Source organism: Phalacrocorax carbo, chromosome 2 (genome assembly GCF_963921805.1).
Source record: "Phalacrocorax carbo chromosome 2, bPhaCar2.1, whole genome shotgun sequence".
NCBI lineage: Eukaryota > Metazoa > Chordata > Aves > Suliformes > Phalacrocoracidae > Phalacrocorax > Phalacrocorax carbo.
The window spans coordinates 24331721-24357840 of NC_087514.1; the positions used below are offsets into that span (position 1 = coordinate 24331721).

General features: G+C 35.2%; 1 protein-coding gene across 5 annotated transcripts in view; it reads right to left on the reverse strand.

Annotated features, from left to right (window-relative positions):
- VPS13B (vacuolar protein sorting 13 homolog B) overlaps positions 1 to 26120 on the reverse strand; it is a 485884-nt gene that overhangs the window by 176854 nt on the left and 282910 nt on the right. For 3 of the 5 annotated variants that reach the window (XM_064442320.1, XM_064442321.1, XM_064442319.1), the window contains exons 28-30: positions 24202 to 24343; positions 21975 to 22383; positions 16189 to 16300 (exon numbers count right to left, since the gene is read on the reverse strand). In XM_064442320.1, the coding sequence (XP_064298390.1) occupies positions 16189 to 16300; positions 21975 to 22383; positions 24202 to 24343 (663 nt within the window). Of the gene's footprint in view, positions 1 to 16188; positions 16301 to 21974; positions 22384 to 24201; positions 24344 to 24887; positions 24955 to 26120 lie in introns of all 5 variants that reach the window. The other 2 variants (XM_064442323.1, XM_064442322.1) reach the window with 1 other exon arrangement.

The window sequence follows — 26120 nt, forward strand, 5'->3', positions numbered from 1 at the left end:
AAACCGGACTGGTTCTTGCTTCTCCATTCTAAATGCAGTAAATACATATTGTATGATCCTAATATTTAGATTTATCCAGATTTACAAGCATCAAAAGTAAGATTCAAGTTGCCTTAGGAATGTACTAAGACAGGCTGGATGGAAAGACGGCCCTTTAATCCTAAACAGAGGGGCAAGCTTCGACTCTTGAAATGATCCTTTTGCAGCAGAACGTGGAAAATTAAGAGATGTCAAGAGAACTTTAGAAAAGGAAGTCAAAATCACCTAAACAGAGAAGAAAGCAAGCGACTGATTATCCAACTGAGAAGCCTATAGATTTCCTGTTGAAAACACAATTAGCCTACTTGAGAAATCCAGATTTGCCTGAATGTTGCACTTTTTTCATGCCAAAACAGTATTTTACAGACATTCATTCTTTCCTCCTCATTTAGGTTGCAAATAAACTGGTTTCTCAAGATACTGATGCACAGATTAGCAGTTGGACTCCATGATCTTAAGGGTCTTTTCCAACCATAATGATTCTATGATTCTACGCGTGAATATCAGTTTTTCTTTGATAATTGCCACAGGCTCCCCCTCAGACATGATGTATGTCTGCATAATGATTGCATCTACTGTACTATATTTTGAGGCAAAAAATTTGGTGTACTCCCACTCTTCCCAGTCCATCCTTTTTTTTAAAGATATCATACCTCCCTAAAATTAATTTTCCTGAAAGCACATCTTGAAATGAATGCCTTCATTTCAGGTGCATTTGTACCTGTAAGTCTGAACTTCTCCCTTTGTGATTTAAATTAAATTTTACTTCTTTTCTTCAGCTATGTCCTATATAATGAATAAGTCTTGAGTTCAGAGAGGTCAATGAAAAATCATCAGTGACCATGACATAGCAAGGTTCTACCACTTTTAGTTTCCTGAGAGAATTTCAGCTTTGAATTCACATGTCTGTGGGCAGAAACTCTTGCTACACAAGCAAAAACTAACCAACAGGCAAGACTTCAGTTATACAGAAAATGGTTCTCCCACTTCCATGTTTAGTTCTTTCTAGAGGAAATTTAGTATCAACTACAATGCTAAGAAGCATTTCCAGTTTGCTTAGTGTAAAGGCAGGCATACTTAATTTAATTCTTAAAGGAATGAAAAGCTGAAAGGCGATGTTCAAACTGGTTTCTCCTGTCTTCCTTTTATAAAATATTAAGACTTGAACAATCAAGGTGGCGTTACCAAAACACAGGACAAAATGCAATATATCTGGTAAGTTTTCTCCTTTATTTGCTTAGAGAATTCTTCCTGAACATAAAGTACAGAGTGCCCTCAAACTCCCTTGTCTTGCATTATTCCTCATTGGATTTTTACAGGTTCCTTGTCAACTGCTTGAAAACCAGATAAAGCATAGTCACAAAACCTTCCAGCTTTCCTAAGATCTGTTATAGGGCTTTTTTTTCTCTCAGAAAAAGCTTTTGAACATTCATCTTTTCCATTATAAAAGTAAAATATCCTCCTGAACAAACTGCTTCCCACCAGCATTTTCCAGTTTGTTCTGGCTTTGCAGGAGGACTGAAGCAGAGGAAAGAAGCACTCCACTACAGCATACTTTAATTGTGGAGATCACGATACAAATTTTGATGGTATTTCACCAGTTCTTTTAGGGACTTAAGGTAAAGCTTTTAGGCATGTTATTACTAGAGACCTCATCTCCTCTTTACTATATTGTTTCTACTCTTTCTCAAAGTATGACTAACAGAATCACACCTGAAAGTCAAGCACATTCTCTTGGATGCAAAACCACTAGAGAAGTTTTCAAGAACTACCAACTTTGACAAAGGGTGTAAACTTCCACAGAGAAATCTAGAAAGATTTTCTAAAAGAAACAAGAGACTAAAGCTATTGTGATTTTGCACATCACTGAAAAGATTAATCTTTTTCCAAACATCTTTAATTAATTTTGTGAAACATCCAAAAGATGTGGAAGGATGCAGCAAAACTTTGAGAGGTCTCCTTGAAAGGTCAGTTTATAAATGAAATTCTGATACATTGATTCTCACCTTAAAATTTGTAACAAAGTTATGACTATAAGCCACACATTTTGAGTCCCATTCCTCTATGTTATTAAATTACTGCAACTGAAGATTAAAAATAGTTATTTCAGACTGAAGTGACTGTAGCTTTTTGTTTCTTCCACAATGAAAAATAAATTGGTAGCTTTTGTTTTAGAAGCATACTAATACTACATCTTAAACTGTGATATCAATACATTGAACTTTTTGAAAGTAAACTTTTATATCTGCACAGATGCACCACTTTAAAAGGGTTGCTTATGGAAAGGCTTTTTAGCATACCTAGAATATGCTTTAAAAGATGAAAACCAGAACAAATGAAACCTATTAGGAAATTGGCCTCAAAAATCACCTTCAGGACAGAAGTATAAAATTCATAAAAATCTTAGAGAACCAGAGAGAACAGGTAAAGGACATGATAAAAACAAGCAGAGCTCAAACTCAAGAGGATTCTCATTCATTATAAACTGTTGCTGAGGTAGCTTTTGGCAGCAGGAGACAACATATTCTTAGAAACCTACATCCTGCCATAGGAAGCCGCAGAATACACCATCGCCCTTGTAAACATTAAATATAAAGCCTTCTCACTAAATCAATTAAAGCCTACTATTCAGCATGTACGCAAAGCTTGTTAGAGACGTTTTTTAATAGAGGTTTTAAGTAAGGTCCACTTACAGGGCAATATCAGACAAGAGTCATCCTCATCTACTCAAAATACCCCTGTGTATTCACAACATGACCATGAAGACTACAGACTGCAATGTTAGGTAGTTCAACTGACTCCATGAGGCACCCAAAATATATAAACAGTGGTGGTTATGAAGAAAACTCAGAATTTTACTTTCTGTCTGGGGCTAAAACAAACAAACAAACAAATCAACCAACCCAAAAAACCTCACCTCAAAAAAACCCCCCAAAACCCAGAAACAAAACAAGGACATTACACAGATGATACAAACACACATACATATACCCAGCTCACTAAACTTGCCCATTTGGGAACAGCAACTATCATCTGTAGTTAGTTTGAGTCCAGTTTAGTAAATATAGTTGCGTAAATGTTTTATGAGCTGCAATGTGTGAAGAATACAATATGTAGATTTAAAAAATTATTTTTAGAAGGCAGCTTCTACAACACTTGCAGTTACGTAATATATCAGGCATTTTTTTATTAGGCCAAGAACATGGAAAAATCAACCATTGCAAGCTGTCTGAAGAATAAAGTGTATCAAAAGAGTCTGAATCAACACATACCAGAGAACTGTACTCCTCTGAATTTTTCTTGAACATATATACACACACATCCATACACATCCAGCCTTAAACTGGGAAACAGAAAAAATTCAGATTTGCTTTGCAGCTGGATTTGCTAGTCTCCAAGTGTCTTCCTGTTCCTTGAAAAGCTATCACATACAAAGATTAAATAAATCTACTCAATAGTTAAATAACTTTGGTGATCACAAAGAGTTCAAATCTGTTCTGTCCCTATCCTGCAAGTACATGATACATCTATGTATAGATACTCCTACATTCTATTTCTATCACCTTCACACCTGTTTTATTTTTTTTTATCACTGGAGAACACACACTATCATGCCAGAAAAATGGAGTAGCTGCGATTTATGCCAATCATTGACACTGAACTCAATGGATATGCCTGATATTATCTCTGTATTTTATTACTCTCAACATACACTTGTGTTAGCCATTAACATACCAGTGTTAGCCATTGCCTTCTTACAGAAAAAAACCCCTAACAACCAAAAGCAGAGGGCATGAAAAATGTTTTGAGAGGATGAAGAATGCTACATTTGTCTTTGTGTCCTATAACTAATAAACCCCATAATAATATAAACCAGTCCTTAAAAAAAAAAAAAGACGTATTTATATCTTTCAACATAAAAAAAAAAAAGAACAGCTTCTGAAATGCAACAAAAGCACTGTATAAAACTTTTTAATCTGTTTTTTACTTAGGCATAATCAGGTTTAATAGCAATAATGAGAGATAAAGTAGTGTGCACAATAAGACTATAAACATAAGAAAAATTAAGCCTGACTTCTGACTGTGCTTAAGGTGGCTGAGCACTAAGCTTTCTTGGAAAATCAGTAAGGGTGATGAAACACTCACTTAAACAGTACAATTTGAGTTGTTCAGGATGACAATAACAAGGATATAATTTTGCCATGGGAGCTTTGAATGGTATCCCATAGAGAAATATGCTCAAACAACATGTAATCATTCTGTATATTTCTGATAATCCTTTTTGTTAAATAATCGAAAACCAAAGTAGGGATACTTAAAAACGTTAAATGGAAAAGGAAGACATTGGCAAACAGTGCTGTAAAAGAAAGAAATCTTCTATCCAAAAAGTAGTTTAAGAACTGTGGTATGAATTTATCATAGATAAAACCCTGTGAGGGACATCAGAGAGCCCACAAATATTTATGCAATGAACCGCAATCTGTATACAGAAGTTAACAAATGTCTCATTACAAATGGAATATGGTTTTCCCAGTAACAGAAGCACACAACTTGCATTACATTTAACTTGAGATCCTGTTATAATTAGAAATACTACAAAGAAAAAAGTCTGCTTTACATATTACTGGAAAATACTTTCCAACAAACACACATTTCTTGAAACCAAATCTGATGGAAATTATATTTACTCATAAACAGTTGAGAAGAGGAATAGAGGAAAAAGTTTTTAAAAGCTTTCCTGAACTATTTTAGAATAAATTATCACAGCCAAGACTTTTGGATGTTAATTTTCATTATATAAGACACAAAAGAAACCACCTTGGTATGTGGTTCAATCATAGATATTAAGAATCAGCAAAGGAAATCCAGGCAAGAAAGTGTAAGAAGTTTCTGTAAATTTAATGAACTTTACTTAAGGAAAGTAACTTGTATAGGGGAACCACTCCCGCTCTTAAGATTGCATTAATTCCTGAGGACCAACTAATTATTTTTTCCCACATTAACAGAAACCAAAACACCCCTCCTCATTCCCCCCAATATTTTGCAATAACAGGCAAAATACAAAGCTACTTGGTTAGAGAAAAAGAAAGATTAAAGGGAGGTAACTTGAAAGAGGAAAAGACATGTAAAAACTTCAATAACCTTGCTTTATAACATAAAACATACAACACAACTCACATAAAAAAATAACTCTAGCTTTCATATTTCCTTTTATTTTCCAGTTTTACAGCTTATCTGCAAAATTTTTCATTGCATTTAAGTTGCCGAGTATGTAAACTGTGAAAGGTGTCCTGGGTTTAAATGCTATTTAATGTCTTTTTTCTTTGTCTCTGTGCCTTTTTTTGTTTACCTTTTTAAACTGTTACAGTATGTTTAATAATGTAATGCTGAATCTGAGAATTTTATTAAAATTTTGAGTTCATAGTGTCAGGTTCTGTGCTGTGTTTCAAGAGCCCAAAGCGCGATGGCAGATTAAGCTGATCCAAGCCCAGGCTGCTGCAATACTACCATTTTGCTAAGGCTAATCCTTGTGTGACTGAAAAAAATTGCCTGATGCCCCCAAAATTTTTTGAGCTCCTTCAGCTCCCTCAGTCAGCTCACTATATACAAGTACAACCAGCAACACATTGAGCTGCAAAGAAAAGGCAGTCTTAGAAAACGGCTTGAGTTTAGATTTGCAGCCTCAGTGGGCACAAAACTCATTGCCCAAAGAAGACAATGGCTAAAGTAATGTTAAAAATCAACATTACATCCACCCCACTCCAGGCTGCCGCAAGGAAGCCCAGGGTCATGTTTTACTCCTTTAGCACCTTCACTGGCATGGCTAGTCTGCACACCATGTGCTTCGGTGGGAATGTGAGAGATTTCTCAACTCAAAGCGCTCTTCAAACATCCGACATGCTTTCTCTCCACCATAACAAACCAAGAATTAATTTGGGGAAGAATTAACAGTTCGAAAAATATTTTCAAATGGGAAGAAGGGCCATTATTAGAGTTAAGGGAAGCGAATAGTTACACAACCTGATTTCAGTGAAGGACATGTGTTTCAGTGCTGGCTGAGGAGAAACACAGACATGAGATTTCTGATGGGCTCATTTAAAATGTGCAAAAGCTTAACAAAACAAAAAGGAGAAGAAATTACTCTTCCTAGGAAGAAGATGACAAGACCTTAAGGTCTCAATGAAACAAAAAAAAATCACTACCTATACACAACAAGTATTTATTATCTAAAGATTAAGAAATACCATGGGAAGTAGTTCAAAATATTGAGCATTTCATTATATAAAACAACAGAATATAATTAAAAGTTTAAAAGGATTAAAACTAACCAAAATTCAAACAATTTCTGATATGTTTGATTTTATTTTCATTGGCTTCGCTATAATAGGCTTAATCACAGCAGAACTGCAGTTTTTTGGAAGAAAGGAGATGGAAAAAAAACCTATGCTAAATAACTCAAACCAGTACAAACAAACGAAATCCTAATCTCTCCTCCACTCAGTCACTCGTAAACATATTACAGATTTCAAAACTGAAGTTGTATGGACTTCACATGTCAAGCTCCATATATACCACACAGTAAATACTAATTGTGTTAAAACAGTATTTGAGGCAGAAGAAATATCAGAAGACCAAGGAAACTGAGTTCAGGCTGCTGTGTATCTTAAACCTACCCTTGACTTTGCAGAACATACAGGAGTTAAGATCACCTGCAGCTGAGAAACCTTTTTATAGAACAAAGTGTAGTGCACTGGCACAACAGAGAAAGCAATGCCCTTGTGAAAGTTATACTTTACAACTGTTATTTATTTCTGACCTTAAGCTGTTAAATGATGGTATCTTGATAAAATAGTAGAAGAAAGGGAGTACATGCTACAATAAATTATATAAAATATAGTACTGAACACTCTGTAGACTCATTTTTTGAAGAGATGCTTCTCTCATGCATGTCTCCCAAGTTTACAGCTAAACTCTTTGACCTGAGAATTTCACTACCTGAAACCACAGGCCAGTTTAAAGGGAGTCTGAAACTCTATTCCCAATTTAGTTCTAAATCACACACAGGTTTTAGTGAGAATGAGCTATACCTGAATAATAAAACAATCATAACCACACAGTAAACTTTAAAGCTTTAACAGAAAAACTAAACGCAGTTGCCCCAAGCACCAAGACTGAGCTCTTCACTCTACTGCAACTCCTCCACCGCTTAGCAAACAGACTAGAGTGGGGCAAACAGCCAAAACAAGGCTTGAACATGGAGCATGAGGCTGGCGGTATCACATTTGCCTGCTGACTGTGTGTGCAAGCCAGTCACAGCTAGCCCACTAGCTAGCTAGCCCACTGCGTTGCCCTGCACTGCTGAAAACAGCCACCCTCACAGGGTGCCAAACTCAGAGTGGTTCTCACCATGCCTCGCCGCTGGAGTCCCTCCCAAACACATGAGCAACTTCCCATGATCTTCCATGTCAAACCTGAAGCAATGTGGGAGATCTATGAAGATGCTCTTTGAAATCTCTGCCTGCCTCTAGAGCAGGACTATTGGGCACACATAAACACAATTCTGTGAATCTCCATAAAATTAATTCCATTCCTCCTCCCCTCTCCCCCTCATGAAGGGCTGGGATGCTGCTAGGGGGAAGAACACATTTGTGCAAGTACCTCAGCCAAGTCAGAAGCGTCTGACTGCAAGAAAGGACGAACTTTGCAGATAGAATACATATTAAGTTCTCAAAACAAAACTGAAAGTAGCAATAAACCATTGTTATAAAAAAATGTTATTTTTCATATTAAAATCTTTTTTTTAGCACACGCATTGCTTGAGAGTTACTAGGAGACTTCAAAAAGTAGACAACTTTACAGATTTCACCTTTGCTCTGTTTGAATGAATTGGTTATTCCTTTGAATTCATTTTTTACTGACAGTTACTTGATTTTTTTTTTGTTTTCCTGACATACTTGATAAGGTATCCAAAAAAGTTGCCTGATTAACAACAAATGGATGCTTAAATGACACAATAATGGCAGTGCTCTTTGATAGGAGTGTTTCTGTAAAGTATATTTCAATCTGCCTTCTATGAGGAACTGCACAAAGAAACAAAAAATTATTCTAAGAATCGGATTAAAAAATTCAGTGAAAGAGTTAAAAATAAAGTTGTAGAAATGCTTTTCTTATTATGAAATTTATTTAATTTTGACTATCACATTATAAGGATATGTATTTAAATATATATATATATTTAGGCAAATCAGTTATGTATTACTGCAGATTGTAGTAAAACTCACAATTGAAGAGATTTCTAGTAAAAATACGATGATAGTTAAAGCTGAACATTTTAAAGTTGAATTCCAAACACAAATTTTGCTTTGAATAGCTTTTGGTATTAGATAATTAACAAGCTATATTTCTGAAACTAAATGGGCAGTTCCAGCTGTTATTTTACAATTAGTTTCCACCGAGGGTTTTAAATTAATAACTGCTGCAATAGCCTCAAACATGCCAGTGTTAATTAGGAGTGGTGTTTCCATGTAATGCTATCCATATATATGAATATTTTACTGGGCAGAAGGTCTAAGTAGACTTTCTTTTTTTGCCTCTCTACTAAAGTTAGAAGAGAGAAATGTAAAGCAGGAAATGACTTGACGTCCAAGCCCTATTCCAGAGAGAGGTATAGGATTCTTATTGAAGATAAAAAAGATGACTTTGCTAAGGTCCTTATGCTAAAAAAAGCATGGGTTCAAGTACAATAGCAAAGGACAATATTTAGAACTTGCTATTCAATACGAACATTTTGATTTAAACCCAATCCAACAATTAATAAAGCTAAAGATTATCAAATGCAAAAAAAAAAGAGATTGCATATGCAGATTAAATGTAGAGATAATCTTGTTAAAAAAGAAAAAAAAAAAAGACATATCTTGATGAATGGAAAACATCCTGGTCTGAAATCTGAAAAATTAGAAAATAAATTACAGGAACAAGTTTAAAATGCTCACTGTTAGAATTTTTTTTGCCTTAACACAGGAAGTAAAGTACTAAAAATGGTGGTAGTATAACCCTGTTGCACAACCTCTATGCAATAAAAGAAATACCTCTCCTTTTTTTTCCCTAAAAGTTATTTTCCCACATAACATTATCTCTGCAGTTTTAAACATTTTGAAATTAAAGAAAAACTGCAGTAGAGATTTTATGATGCACTGTAACTTTTACTTTTTTTAATTCTCTATGGTACATATGCACATTTTAATAAGCTGCTCACACTTCCATCAAAAAATATGTATGCATACATTTTTTCACTGATTATCTTTGTTGCCTTTATTCAAAGAAAAATAAAGACACTTAGGTCAGCATTAGCTAATTCTTTGTTTGCCTACCAAATAAGCTTCAGTGAAGTATTCAAAAAACCTAAAGAAAAACAGAAAATAAGTTTTATTACAATCGTTATGAAATATCGACTCTTAAAAGGAAATAGTCATATTAGGTGTGTATTCTGGGAACTGTTTAGTTATCTGAACACTAAACTTGTATGCAGAAAAGAAGTTTGGTTGTTTTTTTAACTGTTAATTGGTTTGAAAAGGAAAACCTTATTACGCATACTACAGTTATAGAAAATTCAGCCTTTTTCTAACAATAATTTAAAGGTATAGTTTTTTGAATATAAATATGTCCCACAGCAATTTAATACTGAACAAAGAATATTTTGGAAGAAAAGATGCTTATAGATGTGGGTGCTGTTGAAAAGTTTTGAAAAGCATTTGATTTTCCAAACCACATTTGAAAGAAAAAACAGATTTCCACACAGACTGCTGGCTATGTATGTGCTTCTTGCATAAACTCCTTCCATCATTCTTTCCTTCCCTGCACTCCAGCACTATCAGCACTGACACACAAAATTGTTTATTACTCTTTTTTTTGAACTGAAGGATTTTCTTTAACACATTATGGGCATTACATGATTATTACAAGCGTGGTCTAGATAAAGCTCCTTGAAATAAAGATAAATAGCAGATATTTTATAATAAAAACAATGTTGTTTTGTTATTTGTAGATGTTTGAGAGTTAAAAACCAGCACAAAACAGTAAACTACAAAAATGAAAAACACAGAAGATTAGACACATTTCTAATAAAAACACTTGTATAGGCGAAAATTTTTAAGAAAAAATATGAAATAATTTACAGCTACCTTTTAATGATTACTTTACATGTAATTTTTTTGGGGGGGTGGGGTGGGTAGTATTTAAAGAATTTCCATTTACATTGACAAATTGAAAACAGTCTAAGGACAGCTTTATGCTTTGATCTATGAAAGATCTACACATGAAAATGACCATGGAACATTCAAGACCTGGACTATTAAGCTTTGATGTATGACATGAATGAAATCCTTGGATCTCAGAAATGATGAATCCAGAGCATGGACAACAATTAGATTCTTTATTGGCCAAGCTGAGGAAAGCTTGTGATTCTGTTCACCTAAGCTTCCAGAGCTTGATAGTTTAGTAATATTTATTCTGGTCTTTATAAGCAAGGCCTTTCACAATAGCCTCCATACAGCCTGTATGCTCTGTGCTCTCTCTCAGCCATTTAATTTTTGTCTTAACAATATTCTACCTCAAAATTACTTTACTCTATCTGCTTATGGATACTACCTAAAATTCTATTAATTAATGTTTTACATCAGAGCATGTTTTAATATTGTAAAAACAACCATGTTGGGGATGACTGGCAATTATCTATATAAACAAGCAGGCAATTTGCACAGTATTTGGTATAATAGGGCCCTTGTCCCAGTACAGAAGTAGAACTAAATATCATCTCAATTTCAGCTCTGTGCTTCATATTTAAGCAGAGCCTAAATAAGACATAAGTGGTCTAAGTTGTAAAATATAAGTGTGTCTACTTCCTCTTAGTTTTCAGTCAGAGAAACAGAATTGCTGGGTCTTGAGATGAACTTTTCTCAGTCATTTTCCTATTGACACTGTCCAGTGCTGCTGGTAGCTTAGCACAACTAGTGGTATTCATTGTGATAAACCCCCAACATACACACTCCCCCCCCCCCCCCCAATTCAGTCCTTTTTATGTCATGTTTCCACTGACTAAAAGTGTTCAAGGATTCCAACTATGCTCAGCTTAACTGCACTAAGCACTGTTTGTATATACAGGAAAACACTGTTGTAATCTAAAAAGGTGACAAAATTATCCCTGAGAATGTGAGATAACTGGGCAGAAAACTGGTTCAGATAACTACAGACATTTGATTAGTTACACTTCTTTAAAGCATTATAATTTATTCATGCTGATATTCTACATTAGCCACTTTTATTAAAAGAGAAAGAACTAAGGAAATGACAAAGGGAAAACATATGAAGATGCACAAAGAAGGAAATGTGGCTTTTTGAGCTACCCCAGGAGACGCTACTCTGCTGCAGCCATCTCCATACATGGAAAAGGATCTTCCGGTCTGGTGCCCTCAGAATTGCTTTATATCCATCAAAAGTCTGGTTTTTTGACAAGTGATTATCAAACAGATCTAAATAATCTGCAAGGTTTGTTGTCTGGAGAAAGACTTGAGCAACTTGTTCTGAATTGCTTTGAGTAGGAAGCTGGACTAGACGAACTAAAGAAGTCCCTTCCAACTGAAATTTTTCCACGTTTCTATGCTGCCCTTGGATTTTTGTAACAGAATCAGTCACATAACTGTTTTTAGTGATCTCCACATAAAAATATATGATTAAGTTTTTAGAGAAGTGCTCACTGCTAATAAGAAATCTGATGTCCTCCAAAGTGAACAAAGCATTTCTACGAGCACCACAACTGCTAAAGGTCTCTGTGTAGTTGGCCTACAGTTAAGTTCTTAATTTCATTACACTAACACTGTAGCAGAAGCATACCTTTGATGTTAGGTACCAAAGAATCCATAGATGAGAGAGTTTTATGAAAATCTTGAGGAAAAAAACTTCAGCTGGAATTTTTATCTTACTAGACACCAGAGCCAAACAAAGCAAGCGAGGGCTAAGAAACGTAATTTTTGCCTCCAAAGAGATACTTGGTTTTTTCCTGTAGTTACAGCATTTATAAAATTTACCTCCAATGTGATTTCCCTAATATCAAATAACTGGCTGACTTTCACTCCATCAGGGCATTAACATGATTCCCCTATCTCTTCCTCCCCAAAACCTTTCCCTGTTTTGTCAAATGTATTTGACCATTCATCTGGCCACTTTGAAAGTTCTAACATACATAGCATGATCACACAAGCCAAGAAATGGCCACATCATCTTTTTTTCTGCAGCCTGTTGAGTCCTCTCAAAACAGCTGCACCCCCAGTCCCAAGTTTAATATGATCAGGTAGTTAAAACCCACAAAAATGTGGTGTTCTCCTTCACTGCTTAGCAGAAACTTCATTTACTCTGACTCGTCCACAGTTTTAATTAACTGCTCTTCCCTCTTTTCAGCCAGGCCAGGCAGCTGCCTCACTTGCACCCTTATCCAAAATCCCCTTTATTCTTCTCCTCGTCCCAGGGCCTTCTGACACCTGCAAGTGTTCTGCTCCACAGAATTGGCACTTTCTTGATGGGAACATACAATTCTGGTCGTATTTGCTGAAGACGAACACACTTTAGCTGTGGTTCACAAATCAGAAATTCATGAGAAAGTACTAAAAAAAACCAAACCAAATACTAGGATTTTGTAGGAAAAAAAAAAAACAAACCCAGAATTGAGAAGGAGAAATTGTTTCTTATTATGACCAGCTAAAAATGTGTCACTGTACTTTCAGGAGCCCTGCATTTACTGTTATGGTACATGCATCTTTGTTTACTATGTGTACTAACAAGTCTAAAATAAATTAGTCCATTTTCTACTGGAGGAAATAGTTATTTTTAGACTAATATTCATATGGTATAATAAAGCTGAAGTTACTATGTCAATACATTTCTTTCCAACTTCCAATAATCACCTGAAAAAATATTTGTGCCCAAAGTTTTGGGGCACATTATTTTTCCAACATTGCATTTTCAATTTAGTTCTCTCTCCAAGTTAAGCAAGTAAACTATTTTTCCTAAGACACAGATGGAGCTGCTTCAGCTTAGAGGCCAGAAGTGGCCCAGTTTATTTAGTATGACCTGCAGCCATACCAGATTTACCTTTCATGCACTGGCATTCTGTTAATGATATATGAGCACATTCAGTTTTTCATGTATGAATTTATGGGACAAATTCAAAAGATATTTGGAAAGCCTATTCAGCCTTCAGCCATGAAAAAGTTTCTCAGCCTTTCCTAAAAGAACAGTTTCTAAATGAGAAGCAAAAATTCTTCTTTCTCATGAAACACTACAAAAGTGACATTAATTGCATGTGGTTGTAGTTCAGACCTAAACAGAAGACTGTTTAAACCAAAGTGACACCGCAAATTAAGTTTGTATCCCCACTCCAGAAACACTGTAAAGACAGTGGTTCAGACAATGATTTATTTTCTTTTATTCTATTAAAAGCAGCAGCAGCAAATTAGAGGAAAAGAGAGGTTGGAAAAAGACAGAAGATGACATGTTGGGATTATTAGAATGCTGTAGCAGCTAATTCTTCAGCAATCAAGAGGCTGCTGTATTTTTTTTTTTTTTGAGCCTCTTAAGCTGGATATTGTACTACTTGTACCTCTGTCGATATTTACTATGAAATCTTTCACCAAAATACATGAGTTACACATCGTGTGGGTTTGTTCCTTTTACCACTTGATTTTTAAGCATTCTGTATTAGCTCCAGTTATACATTTTTGCTATCTAGTACCATCTCCCATGAGCAGGTTAAAAAGGGCAAATACTGTGCAAGTTAAGAAATCTCATATATGAAGAAACAAATACTAACATCAGGCCTACGTGTTAAAAGTATCCCACTGTTTGTTTTTTTTTTTTCTCTTGAATACAGACTCTGTGTCCTGCCCTAACAATACAAAAACCTCCACTCACAACTCGACTGGTCTAACAGCAGTGACTGCCATGTAAGAAAATGAACGGCTATCTTCAACCATGCTTCTGTAACTACAGTATGTTCTGGATCAAAGAATATGTAATTAGAAAATGCATTTACTTTGATTCCAAACTGGAATCTTAATATTTGTAATTAAAAAATACTAAATCATATTGCTTGAAAGTTTTGAAGCTTGCTTAAACAGATCAAAATAGTAACCCTCTTCCCAAAACCAAGAGACCACCCACTACCAACTTCAATATTGTCTCATAAAACTCTGCAAAGTAACTCGACACTCTGCCCCAAGATATTTTAAAAACACTACAGCTAGTATAATTCAATGATTAAAGGAACAAAGATAAGACTGAGTAATTTGACAGCTGCTGAGAAATTAGAAAAATGGTCACAGAAGCAGTTAGAGGAAATTACTGAAAATGGCAGACATTTCTCAGAAAACGGCACAGGAAGCATGATGTTGTGAGACTGGTCACAAAGAAGCAAGTTACAGTTGGGTGAGATGTCTGTGGCCCACTGCTTATTTCTACCTTACCAATTTAGTGTCTTGATTTCTAAAGGAGGACCAGAGCATACCAAAACTGTATAAAACTACGAAAACCAAATATACACTGCACAAATCTAGTCTGGAACATGTGTGCATATAAGACCCAGAGACCAATAAAGCAAAAGAGCATCAGAACCTTGAAGAACCCGAGTGAATTCTGGTTTGAAAAGCATGGAATTTCCACATTTCAGGTAAAGCCACAGATGCAAAGACATTGGACTCAAAAATGTTAACTGGCATAGCTTCATTGATTTTAGATGCAAATCTCATGCCTCATGTTGCTTACTCACTGATTTGTAACGTGCATAAAGAATATTGTGAAGTTCTCCTGGTGACAGAAAAAAACTTACAGAAGGTGGAACTTGCAGATTCCCCTTCACCATATGGGATTTTTCTGATAAATTTTTGGTTGCTGTGAGAACAACGGTGGTTCTGTAACTCAAAGCAGATATCAAATGGGGCTCTCCTCGGACAGAGAGGGCAGAACCAGGAAGAGCCAGTACAAATGTCAGGAAGATCTCTTTTTATCTGTGGACACACTGATAGTCAGATCCGGCCCTGCCACCCAAAGCTGTTGTTGGTGCCAGGCTGTAGGTTTCTTCCATGAAAGCTCCATAATACAATAAAAAAAGAGATAAACTACTATAACCAAACATACAAGCAAAAACACTAATTTAAACATTTCCACATGGAAATATGGAGAAAAAGACTCTTACAACTTCTAAGTTATCAGAAGAGAAACTGGAGATATTTCATGGTCTCCTAAAAATCCTAGTCTTGACAAAAAGTAAAACTTGCTGTCATATTCTAGGCAGTAAATGTTTTACTGCTGGGAAAAGATTTTGATGTTTGTAATTTCTATTGAAGAGCATTATGAAGTAGTTAAAAATATTGCCACATCTGAAAAACAGACCAACGGGAAGTATAAGACACTTGTTCATCTGTATTTCTGTGACTTTTCTCACTTGGTATTATTTGCAACCATACTTTCATGTCTGGCAACAGTGCCAACTCTACTAAGGATCATATATTACTTTTATCATGTTGATTACATATGTTCACCAGTTTTGCTGCCTATATATGATTAGTGTGGTTTGCACATACTTAGTGACACAATCCAGAGCATGACATTTTCACAGAAAATGTGTTTACTGGGCAAGAGCTCCTTAGAAGTTTGCATTCCCTTCAGCTTTGATCTACATGACATCAAGATTCCTACAGTTTGAATATATGTTTACCATTTATATTATTAAGATCTATCTCCTTCACACTATATGGCTACTGAGCACTTTGGTAGTCACAAAAAATTTCCTTTTCTCTTAGGTGAACTTAGTAGTAGCTGAATAAAAGAAAGTCTCTTAAAATGTTCTCATCTGTGAGCTTAAGCTTCGTAATGACTTGACATTTAAATTCTGTTATTCATCAGCACTTCACAGAAGAACTTGATTTGTCTAAATGGATTTGAAAGCCCACAAGTGAAGAAAATCAGAAAAACCTGGTTTTGAATATCAAAAGATTGTATGTGAAAAGTATTTTTACAGGCTGCACGTACCCGTTTTATTGATCAATTAACTTCTCCCAAAATGAATTTTTCTGAGACCCAAAGCCCTCCCCCAGCACTTACTGATAAATGTCTTTTCTGAGCACAGCTCTACTAAGAGGGTTGTCAGCCTGAGGAGCCATACAGACAGATCCAATCTTGAGAACCAAAGTGTCTTCTTTAATTGCTGGATTAGCTGTAGTTATGAGAAGAGAACACATGTGTCTGATTAAGAGTCAAACGCGCATAGCAGAAACACTGAAAAACTATTTCTTAAAAAAATCTAAACAAGAATGTCTGCTAAGGATTCAGCTCTGCTCAGGAGCAACAACTAATGCAAAAAAAAAAAAAGAGAGAACCCATAAAATCAATAGCACTCAAGAGTTGCGATACATAAAAGACAAAACTGTTGTCATTTCATTTCCCCACAGAGTTTTATCACACAACTGAACCGTCGTCTGTGAATTCTCATTTTCTCTGACACTTTTTTTTGTCCAAAATTATATTGATCCCACAGACTTCTTTGTGATCTATTTTTCCAATAATTACCAGCTGAAATATCAGCACGTAAAGCACTCTGAATCATGCACCCTTTTTAATATGGCCCTGGTTCCTTTAAACGTAAAACACTGCAGGATATTGCAATGTAACCATCCTAGTAGCATTTGGTATGGGTTGCAACACACATGAAAAGTTCAAACACAAGGATTGAAACAAAAGAATTTGAAATCTGACACATATACGAAGAACAAGATGTAGTACTGGACAGTAAATTCCACTCCAATAACAAAATTACCCCAAGAAGAAAAACCTCTGCTTTCCACTTCATCTCCATCATATTCAAATTTCGCCCACATGTATAAGTGCTTTGCTTTAAAAGCAGTGGTCATATCAGAGAGAAAACCAAAGTTCTGCCCAGAAAAAAAATAGCTCCACATTTCTTGTAGAAAACAAAGTCTGTGAAGTTTCCTTACAGGAAGAGACTGAGTCTACTGCATCTCCTTCTCAGCAGACACAGACATACGCAAAGTATTTGGATAAGGTTCTGCTCAGACCACTCCATAGTGACTAGGAGGGTCCTGAGAACATGTGATATAAGGTCAGGGAGTTCATCATCTGAAGTTAAATGGTTCACTTCAACACCAGCGTGATACATAACAAGGATGGAACAACAGCATACTTGCTCCTACATCCAAGAAAATTCTGCAAGACTCATATATGACTTCTGAAAACAAGATTGTAGCAGCAGAACAGGGTTTAAATATTTTACCAAACAGTGAAATGCTTGGTGTGGAAAGAACCAGAGGAATCTGTGAGTTTAAAATATGGCTCCTCCAAAACCAGCAATGTCTTGGTGCATAAGGCAACATGCTTTGCAGCTATATATGTACACACTCGTGTTTTTTAAAAAGATAGAAGAAATCACACAATTCACAGAAATTCTCATATGATATTTTGAAATAATTGTAGGGAAAACCAGAGTAAACATCAGAGTGGTAACACAAATTCCGACATACAACTAAATTAGAACATAAAGAATTGACTTAAAAGAATCTCATCTACTGAAAAAGCAAAGCCAAATCCTTTAGACTGCAAAGCAGAGCAAAACCATATACAGATGGTTTGGTGGCCAGAACTAAGGTAGAAAAGTTAGGCTGACAACAAAATCCTGTTTGTGACTAAATCAGAAACTGTATTTTTCAACCTTTAGATCAAAAAATGAGTAAGGTATTGTACTAAGTATTAGAATATTTGCCACTGTACACTCAACGTGTTTGATTCACCCCCACCCCCCATCATGTAAGAAAAGGAGTGAAGGTAGTAAATATACTTCAGATTGTACCTGCAATTTAATTAGGTGGTAAATGCCTTATTCTGAGTAGTTCTTAGTAAAATACATCTTAGGCTAAAAATTTTAATTTGTCTCTGACACTTAGCAAAATAAACACAGCACTAACTCATCACGGTCCCTATTATGCAAGCATTTTAGGTTTTCCTTCAAGGCTGAGTGTGGTTCTTTTGTGTACAGCTTCCTGTAAGTCAAGAAATTAAGTCAGTCTTAAACCAGAAAGAATTATAGGCATTAATATTTTCAGCTGGTTTCTAATGAGTGGTAATCTGACTCATGATTTACAATGACTAATACATATCCCCATTCATTAACCCATAACTTCTCCCATTAGCTTTTCAAAATATGGCAATAATGTAGTAAACAATCACAGTCATTATATATATTTAAAAATTTGAGGGGGAAAAAAGTCTACACTACACAACATGAGTACAATCTAGGAAAATCTTACAGACCCAAGTGTAATAATGATGTTCACAATCTCACTTGGTTTTACCCACTCATCTCAGTCTTCTTTTTGCTGAGCTAAACACATTATGCTTTTTTAGTTCTTCCTTGTAAGGCTGCTTCTCCAGCACTTCATGAACATTTGTGGTGCTTCTCAGCACCCTCTCCACTTTTATCAATACCCACTTTTATAATAGAAAGCAAAAGATATTCCATCAGCTGCCACATGCAGAAGTACAGCTATCTCCCTTATTTCTTTTCACAAAGTACACCACGACCCTTAGGCTGTTTTCAGCCACTGTCTCCCAGGATAGTCTCTCCAGTCCTGAAGATATAATCTGTGTAAATTCTTTTCTTGATATATAACTTTAGCTTCAGAAGATTTAGCATATTTTCTACAAGAAGCAGTGTAAGCACAATGATCCAGATGCATGGCCTACAGAGTCCTTAACGTTATTTTCCTCAGGAAATTCTTTGCAACATACCTTGATGATAGCATCAATGGTTTTATATTTACTTTCAGATTATTAAATACCAATTTCATTTACTATTCCCAACTGACAATTTTTTTTTTTTAGACTTCTAGTTAGCCATTTTTAATTCATTTAACATTTCCACAGATATCGTATGGGGATGTATTTAAATTAGAATACCATGAGACACAATGTCAAACTCCTTACAAGTCTAAGCATATAAAATCTTAGCAAACATTTTATAAACTAAGAATTGTAACCATAATGAAGAATGGAAATCATGTGTGTTTAACAAGATTAATTTACCATAAAACTGTATTTATTATCGTGTAACAAATATGTAATTCTTAATTAACTGAATCCTGTAGTAGATTTTTTCCTTTACATTCTCTGAGGGAGGGCAATAAAACTACCTGTCTTATTTTACTTTAACATCACGTTTCAATTTTACTAGATATACCTTCAGCTGTCTAAAACCTGCTCTTCCAAGATGTGTTAAAAATTAGCCTCAGAAGACTAAGATCCCTGAGCACAAGTTACTCAGTCTGACTAATTTGAAACTGTTTAATAGTAAGCAAGGAGGATGTTACAGACCATATGTTATGACAGACTTCAAAGTGGAGAGTCACGCTCATGTGACAAGAATATATCACTTCTACAAATGCAGGACATACGTTTGTTTAGGATGCTGCCTTTTTCACTATCAACAAATTTGTCACGTTCTTTCTAGTGATTCCTGATATTTTGCTCCTAGTATATACTAAAAAATGTTCCTATTGTCCTCAAATCAGCCAGATGCGGATTCTCCCTTTCTTTACCACTTCTTCTGTTTTCTGCACTTTATAATTTTTATTTATAGTGTTCTGCTACGCAGTATTTCTTGTTTTTATTATATACTGCTTTTATATATTTAGTTATCTATACTTCATCATTAAGTAAACGTGGACTGTTGGTCAGAGCTTGAAGCACCACCTGACGTATTAACAAACCAAACTCTGAGAGAAAGCAGCATTGCCTATTGCCTAGGATAGAACGCTACCCTCCAGTCCGACCAGAAAAAGAAAAGTTAATCTGCTGCTGCTGCAAAAACCACAAAACTAAAATGTTATAAAATTGTGTGGGTGTATTCATGCATGCGTGTATGCAAATTCCTCAGGAGAAAAATAATGATTTTGATTATTTCATAGTGTTTGTTTACCACAGTTCGTTGTGCAAGTTTGGTTTTTGGACTGCACAAATAAAGAACAGATAGGTTTTGGTTTTTTTAACTCTCTACGTGAAGTCACAATTACATGTGTTTTTTGGGGGGAGGATAGTTTTGGTAGCTATTGCTAGGTACAAGGCATGAAAAGCAGATGATTGACTAGAAGAGAAACTGAAGTTATTGTTTTTCTAGTTTTACTGCAGAGATCGCAACTTGAAACACACAGGCCTTATTGGATCAAAAATCTCTCAATCAATAAATGATTAATAAGGTCTATGTGAGCATATCTCCAAAATCAGTAACACTCCTCTGACCTAGCACACAAGTAACATGGGTCACATTCAACTCTTATTCCTTATTATTGTTTCTAATTTCTACTGTTCTTGAAGACAATAAGCAGAAGAAGAGAAAGCACTTTATTTCACATTCAGAAACAGACAAGAGTTTGGGAAAATCTGGGGTGAAAGAAGAAACGAAAGGAGAATGGCACTGATTTTGACAGTGATGATATTTCAGAGTTTTCCAGTGGAAGAGCTGGCTTTCTTATTAATTTAGTAAAGATAATTTCTAGCACTATTCTTTGAAAGCATAATCTTTCTTCCTGCATCCATGCTTAACCATGGCAATTCTGTTCTTTCCATGCATTTTCAAGCAAGGGATAGCAACAAGACAAAGTTTTTTTTATAATTTCTTTTTAATGAAGTATACAGCTACAGAGCTACAAAAACATACTTTTTAAAAAAGATTTCCTTGACAGCATGCCCTAGAACTCCCTTCCAACCAGAATCATAATTCTTTCTTGCCAATACAGCCAGTCTAATTTTATCTTCCTGTGTTTTCAGAATTCCCAGTTGGAAAATTATAGACGATGCTGGCAAAAAAATGATCTATGGAAATTCTCACTGTCTGCACTTCTCGAAATTAGGTTATGAGAAAAATCTTAAGAGTATACTCTTAGGATTATATTGTGTGCTATCATATATAACGATAAAAAAACCCCATACCTATAGGACTTACGTAAACATATAATGATACTAGTAAAACACTTTTTTTGTTGTTGTTTCTTTAAAATGTGTAATGACAGCAATGGCATTCCTGCTAGCTGTTACAAGATGTAATTTTAATGTCAGCATCCCTTTGCTTTTTATATGAAGATCATTATAGGGGTGTAAATATGTTTTATGTATGAAAACAATTTCTTACATAAAAAAGTATTATCCATAGATCAAACAGCTACTTACGGTTGTTTGAAAGGACACCTTAAACTACCCACACCACTGTAAACACCTGAAAGCCATAAGGCTTTCCTATTAATGAAGACATAAGGGAGTCTGAATAGCTTCAACTAAGACTTACTAAATAAATGATAAGCTATATTATCTGTTGGGCATCAACCACAAGGTACATTTTAATATCTTTCTCCAAACTGAACTAGAGTATCTACCTGCCTCTATTGCATGGTTTTCGAGGTGTCAGTTTCCACAAGAGCAAAGGCTCCCTGCTAACACTCCATCACTGGAACACGTGTCTATGGAAGTCTGAACTGGTATCAGCATAATGAGAGCTGACACAAGAATCACCACAGCAGAACTGGGTTGTTTTCTTTCTACAACTCTTGACTTTTTTTTTTTTTTTTTTAAAATAATCACATTTTAAATGCAAACTCTATGGGTACTGGGAAAGCAAAGATCAAAAAAACAACTTTAAAAAACCAAACAACAAAACAAACCAAAACCAAACTTTTCAGCAAATCTGCAAAGGAGTAGCATGAATGTTAGATGTTTCTAACTGACCCTTAAAACGGAAGGCCTTAGCAATGGTCAGTGATTTAACCAAGTTAGAGAGTATTTGTCTATAACACTGAACAGCAAAAAATCTCCAATCGAAAATACTGTACCTTCTGCAGAACGATGATCTTCCTCATTTTTGGGAAAGAAGACTCTTATTACACCAGTGTTGATATAAATCAGAGGCAAGTTGCGGGAAGTTAGAGCATGAGTCCTCATAGGCTGGCCTGGTGATTTTCTTTTCTCCTTTTGACTCCTTGGCACCCTGCCTTGAAAAATGCTTGCAATCGCGTTAAGCAATGGAAAACAGAGGACCACATCAAAGGCCTGAGCAGAAAGAAGGATCTCATGAAGAAAGTGAGGAGAACCATCAGTGTGACCTTCTGACAGTTTATGGAATGTTCTTCGTTCATTTCTTGATATCAGTTTGTGCCGGACATTTTTTGTCACAGCTTTGGTATAAGTGAGGGAAAGAAATCCATGTTGTTGGTGCGAGCCATCTAAAAGTTTTGCAGTTGTCTGTTTCAAGGGAAAGAAAAAACAGAACAAAACAAAACTAACAAATATGCTGCAAAAATGTACATGTATAACATCCATCAATTAAGATATTCTCTGCTAGTTAGGATGTTTAGGGTTATAAATTTTATAATAGCTTTCCACTGTCTCTGAATAGCAGAAAAAAATTCTTTTTTTTTGAATGGACAATTTGTCCACAGTGCGTCCACTCTTCACTGTATTGTGTCAGCTAAAACTATGAACTCCTGCACATTTTCTTTCTTTTCTGATAATTTATGTTGTATGAAATTCAAATCCAATTGGCTAAAAGCCCCCATATATTCAGTAGTCTAAATTTACAGAACATTTTCTACTATTTTTTCACACAGTTATATATATTTCTCCTTCATTTTAGATCTTACTCCCTTGGCTGTGCCTTGCATTGTTCCTTCTGTATGTGCAAATACCATAGGCGCTAAAATAACACTTGGGTGCTGAGATCGCTTCACGCCATCTAGGCATGGGTTTATAAACCACACATAGTCAACTAAATACTGTAAGAATTGAGCTGGTTTTGCCCTTATCACCTCTGAATATTTAAAGAGAGTAGCTATACCATGTGCTAAAGCACATCGCTTAAAGGTATATTGCACTGTACTTTAGAAATAGCAGATTCCTTCACTTAGGACAGATTCCCTAGGTAAAGATGGCAATTAGATGCTTAACTCCCATAAGATGTATAGTACAGTTTTTGTATTATTTTTGAAAGTCTTTCAGCCATACATTGTTAGTGAACGAAAAATGTAAAAATAACAACTAGGAAAACCATTCTTTTACCAGCGTAATAAACATTTTGACAGAATTCTATGTTTGTTTAAATATTAGCTTTAATCATGTGAGCACAAATGAAAGCAATGGCATTTTGCAAGTAGTCCTTTCTTTGAGCATCTCAAATTTGACTAAAAATGATTTAATGTAATTTAAACCTTGTTAATGGTAGAACAATATCTTTATTAAATAAACAGGATACACAGCATAAATGATGAAAAACTGGAAGCTTTTATGATTGAGTGAATTAAAACAAATTAGTAAGGTAAGTTCCTGTAAGAATTGAAACAGAGTAAGAGAAAGTATTACCAATCAATATTCATGATGAAAATAAATCAGACCACACAGAACTTCCACTAACATAAACAGATTCTATACAGACATATATTTGTGAGGATAAAGAGCCCAGTGTCATAACATATAAAGTCTTTCAAGGATAAACACCCAAGAAAAAAAAAAAAAGGGGGTTAAATACCTCGCACTGAGATATTCTGAATCAGGAGGTAATGTTCCAAGCATTCAAATGTGAAATTGTAAATTGTTGCATTACCATAATTCTAAGAGTAATTTTAAACGGTTGCATAAAGGTAAACTGCAGTAATACAAAGTACTGAAATCCCTATTCAGATACCAGAATTACATGAACAAAATTCAGCGTTCAGTACTGGCCTTTACACATTTTGTCTCCAAACATTACTCTATGTGTTCACTTTTAATATAAATGAATCCCACTGACTTCAGTGGACTGCTGTTATGTACCAGGTTGTGAATCATCAACCCCAACCCTCATTTCCCTATCGACTATCTCCTAAAAATGACTGCCAACTATTACTAAAGGATCAGAAGGAAATAACACAACTAATATAAACACTATAAGCAATAACTACATCTAGTAAAAAATAAATAAATTCAGATTACCAGAAACTAAAGCCATTTGATTTTTTTTAAATTTTTACTCCAACTGGAATTTATTAGTGGAAGTTCTGTAGTAAAAATTTTAAAAAAGATTCTTACAGAAGGAAAGAAGCCAGAGAAATTACTGAAAGGGTCTTGCTTGCTGATGGGTCGAACCAACAGGGTACGTCTGTTCAGCTTGTCAGTACAGGAAAGGAACACACCGCCATATTGCCCCAGAGACCAAGAATCTTCCCCAAGGCTTGAGGTAATGAACAAGGCATGGAAGAGGGGAAGACACAAAGAAAAAAAAAACAACTACTATAAGCCAAAAAAAAATTTACATTACACTTGTACGGGTCTATATAACTGCAAGATAAAAGCCTAATCCATACCTTTACTTAAAAAGCTGAAATTCAGTCAGATCGAGCAAAAAACTGGTAATAAAAAAATACTTCATAAAATTTTATGTGAAAGGGCAACCTACAGCAAGACATCAAGACACATGAGAATAAAAGTATAGTAAAACCCTGCATACAGAAACAGGACTTACCGCTGGATTTTCAGCAGATAGCTTTATTGGAATGAGGAGGAGAATGGTTACAAGACCCAAGAAACTGAACGAAAAGCTGTACTCATATTTGTTACAAAATCATAGTATTTAGAAAATATGAGCTATTAAGTATTAATATGTGCTTTGTACTACAGTTCTTGTAATCATTCTTTTTAACATATATAGGAAGAAAAATATGTTGCTTAAGAAAAGTTATTCAGGTAAGTACCTTAGTTTACTAAATAAATCTCACCAAAAATTTTTCTCTGCATTGTAGAAATATTTCTTCAAAATGTCCTGACTTCCAGTCTCCCCCTGGCCTGGAAGACAGAACGTTCACCTTATCTATCCCTCTGCTTTTGCTTTTAGTCCACAGAGATTTAAGATAAAGAAAGGTACTCTGAAGAAATTATGAAATATATATGAGAACAATAACAATTTGGTCACGTGGAATAACTTTTTATTTTTAAAAACCTCAGTATAACTTTAGCAAACAAGAACACCCTGCAGTTGAAAACATTTATAAGGAAGCATTACACTCCTCGGAGTGGAGTACATTCTCTCAAGCTTTCCATAGAATCTATGGAGAAAGAAACTTGCTAGGAGCACCTAGCTACTGGGATTCCAAAGCATTTTAAACCATTGTGACTTGATTTGAAAGGTTTTTTTAAAAATAAAGTACCAATTTTGATTATGAAATATTACAATATGTACAAACAATAACTGCATTTGTAACTTAGGCAAATGAACAGAAATTAATTATTTTTTTTTTTAGACAGATGATCAGGGGAAAAAGTCTCAGAATGTTGGTAACTTCACTAAGTTGATACTTAATCTTCTTCCTGTTGTGCACAGGAAACAATAAGTGCCCAATAAGATCTTGCAGACATTGGCTCCTAAGTCAAAAGGATTCGTGCTCCTAAATACTTTAGTCATTTTCCATGCCAAAATGTGTTTTGAAGCTTTTAACTACCTCCCGCCCTGGAAATAATGCAATAACTATGCCATTTTCTCTTAATTTCTGTCTCCCATAATGGCATCTGTTGACCTGTAATTACAGACACTAACCGACTTCATCAAAGACTATATATGGGTGCTCTCTTATTTTGTCAAGACTAGTGTGTTCACAGCCAATATGAGCTAGAAGGTGGCACGTACAATCTCTCTACAGAACTGTGCATCTGGGTGCCAAATGAACACAGTCACATTGATGCAGCAAATTATTCAACTAACAACACTTGCTAAAGTTGCAAGAGATATAGTAGGCCTAACTACCTACCCTAAATGTACATAATATTGATGATATAGTGGTTGACATTAATTACTGAAATTTTACTCGTGCATGTCTGCATAACACTACGCCATGTCACATAGACAGAGATAATCAGCTAAGTTCCCTGCAATGCACTGCTGTTAAGCCACAACAAAAGAAACATCTCCATTTTTTAGAAATTTCTTTTTAATATTTAAGAGTACAATACCATAA